This window comes from Phyllobates terribilis, unplaced genomic scaffold, assembly GCF_046119375.1.
Source record: "Phyllobates terribilis strain yellow unplaced genomic scaffold, ASM4611937v1 Scaffold_3__8_contigs__length_932513732, whole genome shotgun sequence".
NCBI lineage: Eukaryota > Metazoa > Chordata > Amphibia > Anura > Dendrobatidae > Phyllobates > Phyllobates terribilis.
Genome location: NW_027362763.1, coordinates 723550195 through 723564150, shown reverse-complemented (window position 1 = coordinate 723564150; position 13956 = coordinate 723550195). Strand labels below are relative to the sequence as shown.

General features: G+C 38.6%; 1 protein-coding gene across 2 annotated transcripts in view; it reads left to right on the top strand.

Annotated features, from left to right (window-relative positions):
- SRBD1 (S1 RNA binding domain 1) overlaps positions 1 to 13956 on the top strand; it is a 183590-nt gene that overhangs the window by 20765 nt on the left and 148869 nt on the right. For both annotated transcript variants that reach the window (XM_073672054.1, XM_073672053.1), the window contains exon 11: positions 159 to 300. In XM_073672054.1, coding sequence (XP_073528155.1) covers positions 159 to 300 — 142 coding nt within the window. The remainder of the gene's footprint in view (positions 1 to 158; positions 301 to 13956) is intronic.

Here is a 13956-nt window from a genome sequence, read left to right as displayed (position 1 = left end):
GATGTGCATGTAGCGCAGCCGTGTCTTTGTAGATGTGCATGTAGCGCAGCTGTGTGTGTTCTTATTCTCCCCTAGTGTATTGTGCTTGGTCCTGTAGTGGATACTACTGTGTGTTTATTGCCTCGTGTCATCCAGCTATTGTTTTCTTGTATTTCTAGCTGCAAACAGAATTACGTGGCCCTGCAGTCCGCCCTGGCTAAGTCAACAGGAAAAGAGAAGGAAGGAAACGTGAAAGACGTCGACAAATTCCATTTATATCACAATTTCACCTGCAATATAAATAGGATCCAGCACCATCAGGTAACGCCCGCGCCTGTGCTCACATCATCTGTTTCCTTGTCTGTTTTTATTAAATGTGTGTAATTTCCACGGACTATAATTCTGGAGCATCTTTCCCTTGATTTCTGCATTGTGCCTTTCCTCTGTTCTTCCTCCTGGAAATGTATGAACATATTGACCATTGGGTCCTCCCAGCTGGGGGGCGGGGTGGGTGTCACTACACAGTTTGCTTTTTCCAATCTGAATTTGTAAGGACACAAATGTTTGACAAGAGGAAATGTTCACACCTGGTTGTTAAAGGGGTTTTCTCATTATAAATGGGTAAAATTGCAGCAACTTTGTAATTAACAATCCCTCCGTTCTTGAGAACGAGAGGATTTTTAATATTATAGTTTACTCCTCATGGCCTAGGTTACCGGCCACCTCTGCAGGCTCCCAGCAGTGGCCAGTCTCCTAGGGAAGGAGCACACGCTTGCAACCTCTTTTCTATAAAGCTTGTGAGCGCTGCTCTGAAGCCGGCCGGATCATCACTGCGCTCCTGCGATGTGTCTCTCCCTGCATCATTGGAGAGCTCACAGTTCGGAGCAGCGGCGCGACATTGCTGCTGGTCTGAGCTGTCAATCATTGAGAAGCCTGTCACCCCATCCCCCAAAAATCAGGAAGAACTGCAATCCTGAGAACAAAACTTTAATTTATTCTTAAATATTCGGGAAGAGCGAAAGACAGATTTATAAGCAAAATTGCTACTTCATGGAGAATGCTTGTATTTTTCTAAAATTGATGCGTCAGGAGTGTCAACAGGTTCTCATTAAAGCCGTCAGCCCTTTTTTCACATATGGAAGTAGTTGTATGTCTCGATAGGAGGTCGCCCCCCCAACAAAAAGATACTCGCCACCAGTTTATTACTTTTTAAGAAATCTGATGTATCAGGCTGAAAGTGCACTTGGGGGATGGGGTATCAATTTCACTTGTGCTGCTTCTTTCAAGTGCATTGACCCGCCCCCAGTGCACTTGCAGCTTAATTTGCACATGGCTTCTATTTTAGAATTATCATGTCTGGCACATTGGGTGTATACTAATAATGGTATCCTTGTTATTAGGGGTCAGTGCTTATACGGCCATACCACTACTTCCATATGTAATAACGAGCCGACTGTGACACAATATGCTTTCACTGCATAGAAATTACATTTGACCTCTGAAATCCTCAGAATTGACTCAATTGTACAATTATTTTACTATGTATAAGGCCGGGGTGACCTCTCCGATATATTCTCGTTCTGAGTCCGGACTGGCTGACGAGGGAGCCCTGACTCAAATTCAATAATTCAATAGCCTTTTGGGCATCTATGAGGCTGGTTAGGAGACCTGTGTCCGATGTGAGAAAGTGGCCTAATTATGTGACAATGCGAGTGCCGGCGCACGCGATTCGTATAGCATAACCAATCTTTGAATGAGTTGCACAGATGGCGTAGGGGGCGCTATGCCATTGCTGTGCCGTCATGTCCGTGTGTCCCTGTCGCTGTGCCGTCATGTCCGCGTGTCCCTGTCGCTGGGCCGTCATGTCCGTGTGTCCCTGTCGCTGGGCCGTCATGTCCGTGTGTCCCTGTCGCTGGGCCGTCATGTCCGTGTGTCCCTGTCGCTGGGCCGTCATGTCCGTGTGTCCCTGTCGCTGGGCCGTCATGTCCGTGTGTCCCTGTCGCTGGGCCGTCATGTCCATGTGTCCCTGTCTCTGTGCCGTCATGTCCGTGTGTCCCTGTCGCTGTGCTGTCATATCCGTGTGTCCCTGTCGCTGGGCCGTCATATCCGTGTGTCCCTGTCGCTGGGCCGTCATGTCCGTGTGTCCCTGTCGCTGGGCCGTCATGTCCGTGTGTCCCTGTCGCTGTGCTGTCATGTCCGTGTGTCCCTGTCGCTGGGCCGTCATGTCCGTGTGTCCCTGTCGCTGGGCCGTCATGTCCGTGTGTCCCTGTCGCTGGGCCGTCATGTCCGTGTGTCCCTGTCGCTGGGCCGTCCAGGCTGATCACTGTGATATTTCGTCTCCCTTGTTCTCCCGCTTCTCTTCGCTGCTGCTGATCCCGTCTTGCCCTTTTCTGCGCTGTACATGAATCAATATCCTAACCTTTACTGAGTATTGAAGATACCGGTACAATAAGATTCTGACCTGGCGCCGCTCCCTGGGGCAAGGACTAATTTCACTAAAATATATATTTTTTTGGAAGTCGAGTTGAGATCAAGGCTGTTTTTATGAAATCATTGATTTTTTTAGATGCCAGGAGACTTAAGTATCAGAAGCTCGGACCTCTCACCTTTATCGACACGACATAAGAATATGTCACCTTCACAGTTGGGTTTGTTGTTGTGCCGCTCACAGCAAAATAGAAATCCTGAATCCTCTCCGGCCGTTCTATTAGTAACATGAAATGCCAGGGTCTGGACTTAAGGGATTATTTCTATGTAGAGATGGTGCAAATCAATTCTCAGGAGCCGTCAGTGATCTGTGACCGATGGACGGGAGCCCTGCGAATGGACTCCTACCTCTCTGCATTCCCAGCTCTTCTTTATTCTTCTATTAACCGACCACATACCAACTTGCATATAATCAATTGGCAGCCGTTAATTGGCCTGGATCGGCCCGCCTAAAGGGGCTGTTACTCATTTATAGTCTTAAATTACTTTTATTAAATATTTATAAAAAAAAAAAAATCCTATTGAGTTATCTGAGTGTCCATCAGTGAGCTCATTCTGACCGAAGGGTTTATAGCTCCTATTCTCCTTCTGAACTCCTCTAATGTGATTTCTGACCTCATAAGGCTACGTTCCCACAATGAGTTTTTGATGAGTTTTGAAAAAATGCAAGTAACCTATTTTACTATTAATGGGTGTCAAAATAGTGCAGAAAAACTGCAACATCAAAAGCTCATGGTGATCCTATCCCAGTATGTAGTAGGTGTAATAATAATATCAGCAAATACCTCCAATAGAAATGTTGTATAGTTCTTCTGATTCGCTGTCTTTTTTCATGTGCAGGCTTTGCAGGACCTTATGTATCCATGGTTACGACCACTAGCAACTAGCTGTCACTATATCAGTGGTCGTAACCATGAAAACCTAAGGTCCTGCAATGCCTGTACATGAGGAAAGAGACAGCAAATCAGAAGAACTATACTACATTTCTAATTGGAGGTATTTGCTAATATTATTATTATTACACCTACTACATATTGGGATAGGATCTTGGAGATGGGAATACCCCTTTAAAGTTGAGCTGGTCTTTGAGAAATACTGAGTTAGAAACTCTCCTGTCAGAAACAGCTCACTGATTGATTCTAAGTTAACTCATTCTTCAGCCAGCAAAAGACAGTGCAACCATGAAAGTCGAAGTTACTATTGAAATCAAATAGTAAAAATTAGCCAAAAATACAGGCATTTAAGTAAAAATAAATAAATAAATAAGATATAGACCCCCTCAAATATTTCACTTAACCCTTTTCCACTCCAAGACATTCATGGTAAAATTAATGGTATATATCTTTCATGGAGCAGATGTAGGGCTTCACCCACGTCTGTTAATCTGTTATATCCCGCTGTTAGTCTCTGACAGTGGCATTTAACACGCGATGACAGGGGCATCATTCCATTCTCCCATCGTTGCGCCCCTGACGTGATCGCAGGGTGCTGAAGGGTTGCAGTGACAGCCGAGGGTCTGCTGATGCCCCCCGTGCCTGTCATTACAATCTTCCGGTGTCATCGGAGATCGTGATTTTCTCCATACAAAGCAGTGCTGATGCTCTGCAATGTACAGCATAAGCGATCCCTAAAGGGACCATTAAATACAGTAAAAAGTGGAAAATAAAGTTTTAAAAACTATATGAAAAAAATCAAAAACACAAGTTCAGATCACTCCTCTTTTGCCCTATTAAAACTAAAACAATAAAAAAATACATATATTTGTTATCGCTACGTTCAGAATCACCCGATCTATCAAAATATATAGTAAATTAATCCGATCGGTAAATGGCATAATGAGAAAAAAAAAAATCGAAACTCCAAAAAAATGTTTTGTTTTGGCCTCTGCAACATTGTAATGAAATGCAATAACAGACAATCAAAACATCGTATCTACCCCAAAATGGTATCAATAAAAAGGTCAACTAATGGTTCAAAAAATAAGCCCTCACCCAGCCCCAGATCCTGAAAAATCTTGGAAAATGGCCACAAAAGCAAAAAAAAATTTTATTACAAATTTTTTTATTTTTTTTCACCACTTATATAAAAAAAACTCCCAAAACTATACATGTTTGGTATCTGTGTACTCTTACTGATCAGGAAAATCATATTGCCAAGTCAGTTTTAACATATAGTGAACATGATAAATATAAAACTCAAAAAACAATTGTGAAATTGCACATTTTTTGCAATTTCAACGCACCTGGAATTTTTTCCCCACTTTCCAGTGCATCACATTATAAAAAGAATAGTGTCATTCAAAAGTACAACTGATCCTGCAAAAAACAAGTCCTCATACGGCTTTGGGGGACGGAAAAATAAAACTAGTTATGGCTTTTGGAAGAAGGGGAGGATAAAAACGACAACGAAAAAAAAAATGGCCATGGCCTGAAGGGGTTATTGAATGGGGCCGATTTTTTTTTTCCTCGGCATGTACGATTTGGAACTCACTCAGCCATGCAAGTCAATGAGTCTGTAGAAAACATCGGACTGCACTCGGATGACACCTGAGTACAGTCTGATTTTCACTCACTAACAGAATGGAGAAAATGGAGGAATATTTTTGTTTCTCATCTGAGAAAATCGGATTACACCCTGATCCGAGTGTGATTTAATCTAAATAAATAAATAAAAAATAATTAAAAAAAAGTTACGGCTTTTGAAAGAAGAGGAGGAAAAAAAAGATTAAAAATTACCTTTTTCCTTAAAGGGTTTATCTGCACTGAATTGTAGACCTATTTCCAATACAAGAAGGGAATTTTTTTTTTTTTATATATATAAATTTTTGTGTTTTTGGATCATAAATATTGACTAAACGCCACGATGTCCAAAAGGAAGAGTCAGATTGCCACCACCTCTGTAGCACTGACAGATGAGACCTCTGGGACATGGCGGCTCTCTGCTCGCAGACATGGACTCTGGATCCCTGACCCTGTGTGATAGCGGCTCGCCCGCCCTGTCCTCACGTCTCTCCAGCGCTGGCAGAGTCAAGTGTCTCTGGTGTCAGGACCCATCATCTCTCAAGTAGGTGCCAAGTTGCTTGGCTTAAAGCATTTGGTTTGGTAGCGGCGGCAAACATTTTAGCCTGAGACCGGCACAAAAGAAAGCTTTCTAATTACACTTCCAAATGTATTTTTTTTTCTTTCTCTCGACCTCGCTATATTACATTTCACCTTTTTTTCTGGGAATGCTGCCAACCGAAATACATTTAATGTGCAGGTGTTAATAGTATTGACTCATTAGTTTGTGGTATTAGCTTATAGTGCCGGGTTGTTTTTCTCAGACTGCTCACCTTAGACATGACCTCAGTATTACAGATTGTGATTACATCTAATTCCAAGGAACAGGATTCAGATCTATTACTTGTGCTGCAAAGAAATCATTGCTCTCCAAAAGTTGCATTTCAATTGAAATAGTAGATCTCTTATTTTTTGATTATGAAAGATATATATATTTTTAATTATTATAGTTCTTTTATTTTCTATATATTTTTTTTCTCATGAAACTCTAGATCATTTCTTTTATTAGTAAATTATGGCTTTTTCTAAACTTGTCATTTTTTTTTATTCTGAAATAAAATCTTAATATAACGTTAATATATATTTATTATTATTATTTGTTATTGTTAATAATATCAACATGATATTAAGATTTTATTTCAGAATAAAAATATTAATGAAAAGTTTAGAAAAATCCAATAATAAAATAAATGATCCGGAATTTCATGATTACTAAACAATAGATCTAGAATATAATAATAATAATAATCTTTATTTTTATATAGCGCTAACATATTCCGCAGCGCTTTACATACATTGTCATCGCTGTCCCCATCGGGGCTCACAATCTAGATATATATAATAATATTTATTTTTATATTCTAGGTCTATTCTTTTTTAATTATGAAATTCCAGGACATTTGATCATGAAACTCTGGATCATTTATTTTATTATTGGATTTTCCTTAACTTTCCATTAATATTTTTATTCTGAAATAAAATATTAATGTTAATATTAATAATAGCATATACATAATAATAATATTTTTATATTCTAGGTCTACTATTTTTTAATTATGAAATTCTAGGCCATTTTTTATCATGAACCTCTAGGTCATTTCTTTTATTAGTAAATGATAGATTCTTTTTACTTTTTAATTAATAGTTATATATTGAAATACAATATTAATATATTATAAATACTTTATTAATAATATTTATTTTTATATTCTAGAGCTCTTATATTTTAATTATGACATTTTAGGCCATTTTTTTTAGCATGAATGTAGATTATTTTTATTTAATTTCAGTGTGAAATTACATTTTTTTTATTAATAAGTTCTAGATTATATTAATATTACTATTATTCGCTTTCCCCCGATCTGTAACTTTTTGGTTATTTTCTTAATAAAATGCACATAAGGTGATGTTGTATTTTCATTATAGTAATTTTTTTTTTCTCTGTGTCAGAGAAAAAAAATTATTATGACAGTAAGGGCATGTTCCCGTGCAGTGTAAATTCTGCACTTTTCCTACAGGTGTCCACCCCACAATTTCCAATACTTTTCTGTTTAATTTGTTCTCGTTCTTTTTTTCATATGCTTTTTCCTTTTATGCCTTTCTGGTGCGGATTTGATGTACCGGTATATTTTTTTGTTGTTGATGCAGAAACTCTGCAATTCTACTCCTAAAAATTCTATATGCCTTGTTATGTCATTGGAGAAAAGATGCACCAAAAACTGCACCGCGCTGCGTCTTTAGACGTACGGTGGCTGTGAGGGTTCATGAAATCACATACATTTTTCTTGAACTATTAAAAGCAGCGTATTTGTGCAATAAAAAGCAAACAGCAGGAAAAATACAGCATTTATGCTTTGTAGAAACATGATCATAAGGGCAAGTTCATGCAGAGTTTATTTAGGCTATGATCAGAGTTTTTTTTTGATAATTTTTCCTTCAAAAAGCGCCTTAAGGTTAAGTTCCCACGATGAGTTTTTGACGTTGATTATTTTCGCTGCACAAAAAAACCCGCAGCGTCTTACAGTTCTAGAAAAGTGGATTAGATTTATAGAAATCTCATGTCCGCTGTGCTTTTTTTTTTTACGATACATAAACTCCCCCGCGGCACGTTTTTCAAATCCGAAACGCGTCAATTTCTCTTGCGGGTACGCTAAGTTTTATGTGCAGATTTTCCCCATTAGATGCGGAAAATCTGCAGGTAAAAAACGCATCGCAACGCGCCCGGTTTGCCTCCGATAATCTGATGGCACCCATTTAACTCCATGGGTCCTTGAAAAAAAATCGGACCACACACGCTGGTCAAATTTTCACAGACTGACAATACAGACAAGGTGGAGAAACTTTTTTTTTTTCTCCACTTCTGAGAAAATCGGATCCCAGTGTGATCAGAGTGTGATTAGCATAATGGGACCGATTTTCTCGGATGAGAGAGAAACGGTTGTGTGACCCTAGCCTAAGGTGGATCCATCCTGGAATCCGCTCCAAACTTAACACGTCATGCCAAAAAAGCTGTAAAGGACACTTCAGAATAGAAACGACTCAAAACTTCTTCAAAACTTTGCAGGAAAATAAACTAAACTAAAAAAAAAAACCTTTTTAAAAAGTAGTGTTTCCTGAAGTGGTTTCCTCTTGAAAAAAACTCTTTGGTTTTTAACTCTATGTGATCGTAGCTTTAGGCTATGTTCACACATCATGTTTTTTTTGGCCTCGGTTTTCTGCAGCAAAACCTGATCTTCAAGGGCATTTTGTTCAGGATTTGTCTTTCAGTTTTGGTGCTTTTTTTTTTTTAAGTGTTTTTTTTCCACTGTCCCTCTGTCTCTTTTTATGCATGTATATAAAGTTCTGTGAAAAAAATGAACCCCATTCTATTTTGGCATCAAAAAAGCTGATACAGATTTTGATGCTTTTTTTTTCAGCGTTTTTTTCACCACCCATTACTTCCTATGGATGAAAAAACGTTGAAAAAACGCTGAAAGTGACATGCTCTATTTTCCAAAAAAACATTCAAGGCACAAAATCCTGAACAAAAAAAAAACCATGATGAATTCTGGAATCTCATAGACTTTGCTGGAACTGCAAAAAGCAGCTGAAAATTTGCATAAAAAACTGCATCAAAAAACGCTGAAAAACCATGATGTGTGAACATAGCCTTAGGGTATGTGCACACAATCAGTATTTGCTGCAGATTGGACGCAGCACACGTGCCAGATGTTACAGCATAGTGGATGGGATTTGTAGAAATCCCATGTCCACCAATTTTTTTCTCATTCAGAGTGGTGCTCAGAAAATATCGGAGACCATGCAAGTCTATGAAAAAAATCAGGAAAAAGAATTGGACTGCACTTGGATGCGACAGTTTTGACAAAGAAGGTGAAGAACTTTTTTCCCTCTCTCCACATCAGAGAAAAGCTGTTGACACTTTGATCGAGCTCCGATCAGAACGCTCAGACTGTTTTTCTTCGATGTGGAGAAATCGGTCATGTGAAGCTACACTAATAGTGAAAAAAAAAAGGGGGGGAACAAAACGGAAAAACAACCAAAAGTATACTCTAGAAAAAATAATGAACAAAAATTCAATTAACATCTGTAATAAATAGACTGCACAGGAAATCACAGACAGAATGGTACATAGGATGGCGTACTGCGTCATTTGTAATTTTATATTTTTTGGGGGAAAAAAAAAAAAGTTTATTGAAGTCAACAATATAATAATGGAATAAAAATGAAACCTTTTTTTGTGCATGCAATTCTGTGAACAGTGTGTGCATTTGTGTGTGTGTGTATATAGATATGCCTGTATGTATCTGTAGATAGACATGAGTGTGTGTGCATACACTGTATGTGTGTATATGTATGTAGAGATATATGTGTGTGTGTGTGTGTGTATATATATATATATATATATATATATATATATATATATATATATATATATATATATATATATATATATATATATCATATACATTTTTTAATATTTTTTTTCTATACTCAAACACACACACACATATAGGTATTGTATGTACTAACTAACACCCATATATATATATATATATATATATATATATATATATATATATATATATATATATATATATATATATATTCTCAAAGCACATACAGTATATATTTACATATAAACATGAAAAAACCATGAAATGTTTTGCCTTGGGAATGTTGGTACCTTGCGCTCTAGAATTTCATCTGATATTTTTCTTGCTAACTTTCTTGCTCAGTGATATGTCAGGCTTAGTATGTCACTCGCACTGTAAAGTTGAGGAATATAAATTGTTACTATGTCCCGAGGAGGTTTTAAAATGTTGCATTTAACATATGTGACATGTCTGAGTTCTCCAGTGATTGAATTAAACATCTTGATTGACAGGGCACGGCCGGCCGTGACAGTGCTCTGGGCCGATGTGTACAGCTGCAAAATCACCCACAGAGAAAGCCAGAGCTACATACTTTATATTTTCTTTGCTTGACTGTGACTGTAATCACTTCTACCAATCTGTTCTCAATCATTATCTTGTTTTTTAAAGTTAGTGAGAATTAAGGGAAATCTGATGCACTTTTTATTCATAGGGAGAGATGGTGATAGATAGACAGATACTGTAGATCGAGATATAGTTGCAATTAAAAGTATTCACACCCCCTGATTGCAAATTTTGTTTATTAATAATATTTACAAACGTCCTCGGCTCCCCTTTAATTCTGGTGCCGCCCCCACTTCTTGATTTGTCATAGCAGACAATTCAACACAAAGTGGCACTTTTAATCACCTCTGAAGTCTCCGAATTATTCACCTTTTTCATGAGCAGCATCTTTTGTACTTAGTAGAGCACCTCTAGCTGTTATGACCTGCTGCAAGCACCTCTAACTGTTGTGACCTGCTGCAAACGTGATGCCCAGCCAGACACCAGCTTCTAGCAGCGTTTCTAAGGAATATTCGCTCATTCCTGAGTTATTGGCAGTTTCTTCTAGTTTACAAATATTCTTGGGTTTTCAACAGATTGATCCAAAAAGTTAAAAGAAAGAGATCATTGCCCTGTACAAAACATTGAATGCTCCTAGAGGTAGAGTTGGAAGCAGAGTTTACTGTTCAATGATAGAGGAACATTGGCCACTTTACCTGGATGTGGCAGAAAGAGGAATCTGTCACCAGCTGCCATGAGATGCCTGAGGAGGCAAGTGGTCAAAATCCCTTGAGTGTCTGCAGCAAGATGTGGGGGGAGCAGGCACTGTGGTTTTAGTTTGCACAGTAAGGTGCATATTAAACACTGAAGGTCTCCATGCTTGGGCTGAAAACTTGCTGCATCTGGAAGGAATGATGGATTCCATCAAGTATCAGGAAGTCCTAGTAGAAACCATCATGCTTTCTGTGAAGATGCTGACTGCATTAGACCTCCCAACAGGACAATGATCCCAGGCATACCTCACAGTCCACCGACACTTGGCTTCAGAAGATGTTCTGGGAGATTCTGGAGTGGTCATCATAGTCACCTGACATGAACCCCATAGAAAGTTTTTGATGGGATTTGAAGAAGGCAGCAAATCCAAGAATATGAATGAACTGATGACCATTACCGATGAGGAATGGGCTAAGATTCCCCAGGAACGCTGGCAGAAGCTGGTGTCTGGTTATGCATCACATTTACAACAGGTGATAGCAGCCAGAGGGCCAGTAGGTCATAACAGCCTTAGGGGCTCAACTAAGTACTGAACTTCAGTAGTCATTAAAGTAAACCTACCAAGAACAATGTACCTAGAAAACCTGACGTCCTGCGAGATGGGACAGGGAAACACATTTCCAATTACACCTAGTCGTTATCTCGGGCTCAGTGGTGTTGAAATTCATGTTTTATTCTTGTGGTCTGCGGTCCTGCTTCATTTCTCCCAACCAGTGCCGCCCCTGCTTTTTGAATGGCGAGCAGAGGTGGCGTCGTACAGCAGAGCCTCTGTGCTATCAATCGGGAAGTGGGGATGCCGCTGGTGGGGAGAAGTGAAGATGAGCCAAGGACTGCAAGTGCGCTAATATGCCCACAAGTTCACTTGCAGACCTAATTTGCATACAGTATATGCAAAACATGAATTTTGGCACAACGGAGCACTGGCTAACTACTGAATAGACATAATTGGAAATATGTTTCCCTGCTATTTCTTAAAGTGCCTCAGGTTTCTCCGGCACATCCTTTTAAAAGCAGGGCTGTGGAGTTTGTATAAAATGGACCGACTCTGACTCCTAAAATATATAATAAATTGGGTACAGTAGTTCAATGCGGTTTGTGGGGAATATTTTTTCATAAGAATTTGGGAAAGTTATGAAATGCCCTATAAATGTCTGTCCTATTCCTGATCTAAGGGTCTAGACTTTTAGCTGAGATGAATCTGTGCTACAGTAAATTTATCACTTAAACATGAGCCATGTATGAGGGAGTCGGAGTCGGTGTCATGGAAATTGAGGAGTCGGAGGTTTGGCTTACCGACTCCACAGTCCTGTTTAAAAGTGGTATTTTGTGCTGAATTTGGAGTAACTACTTGTATTTAGTTGCTTTGAGCTATTTACATTGTTTGTATCTATCTGTGTCTATGTATCCTCTTATCCAGCACTAGTGTTAGTTACTCTTCACAGTACACCTCTTCTCTCCTGTAATTTATGCCTTTTTCTATATGGAGTACTCACTTTAAATTTGTAAATGAGAACATTACTTCAAAACCAGTGACTGACTTTTTTCTCTGTTTTCGGGAGCCGTGACGTTGAAGGGATTTTCCCACGAACAAAAGTTGATTTTAATCAATAGATCTTGGAATAATAATAATTTCCACAATTGGATGTGTTTAAATAAAATGTTCCTGTGCTGAGATAATCTTATACATGTGCCCCTGCTGTGTACTGTGTAATGGCTGTGTCTGACCGTACAGGAACATGGTCTGATCATACCACAGCTCCTGGGCAGGGGAGGAAGCAAAAGAGAATACGGACATTACAGCAGGGGATCGCAGCTGATTCTTTTTGTGAGGTAAAACATTTCCCTGCTTGTTTTTAAACAATGTTTTACTTCAAAGAAAGACTCAGCTGTGATCCCATACTGTAATGTCTGTATACTCTCTTGCTTTTTGTGAATTAACAAAATACAAAGTGAATGAACAAAAAATAAATTACATCAAATCTATATTTGGTGATCGCCCTTTGCCTTCCGAACAGCATCTATTCTTCTACGTACACCTACACACAGTTTTTGATGGAACTCAGCAGTGGGGTTGTTCCAAACATTTTGGAGAACTAACCACATATCTTCTGTGGATGTCACTTGAGATGATGTTGAGATCAGGGATCTTTGGGGTCATATCATCACTACTAGGACTCCTTGTTCTTGTTTACTCTGAAAATCATTCTTAATGACATTGGCTGGATGTTTGGAGTAGTTGTCCTCTTGAAGAATATAAATGTGGAGCCAATCAGATGCCTCCTTGATCGTATTACATGATGGATAAGTATTTACCTGTATCTTAAGAGGAAAAAAGAACATGGAGTCCTGGAAGTGATGATGCTGCCCCAACAGAGCCCTGATCTCAACATCAACCAGTGGTTATATGAAGAGATTTGCACATGCCTGCATTCACAGAAGATCTGCGGTTGGTTATCCAAGATGTTTGGAACAACTTGTCTGTCAAGTTACTTCAAAAACTCTGTAAGTGACAAGTACCTAGCAGAAACGATAAAGTTAAAAGACGGTCACCAAATATTCATGTGATTTATATTTCTCCATTTGTTCATTCACTTTGGATTTTGTTGATGAAAAGCAGTCTTCTTTTTGAAGGCGTTCCCACTGCGCAGCATATTAACTACACCTGCCTGAAACCTGTATATATAGATCTATATATAATGTGTGTGTATATATATATGTGTGTGTGTATATATATATATGTGTATATATATACACACACACACACACACACACACACACACACACACACGCGCAGGTGCATCTCACAGAATTAGAATATCATCAAAAAGTTAATTTATTTGAAAATTGGAACTCTCGGACCTTGTGGAGTGTGTCTATGACTGCCTTCTGGACATCTGTCAAGTCATCAGTCTTCCCCATGATTGTGGAGCCTACTGAAACAGACTAAGGAACCTTTTTAAATGCTTAGGAAGCCTTTGCAGGTGTTTTTTGTTAATTATTTTAATTTACTGAGATAAAGACTTGTGTGTTTTCATTGGCTGTAAGCCATAATCATCAACATTAACAGAAATAAACACTTTAAATAGATCACTCTGTTTGTAATGACTCTGTATAATATATGAGGTTCACTTTTTGTATTGAAGAACTGAAATAAATTAACTTTTTGATGTTATTCTAATTTTGTGAGATGCACCTGTATGTATGTATATATAATATATCTGTCACTCGCACACACGTAGTGT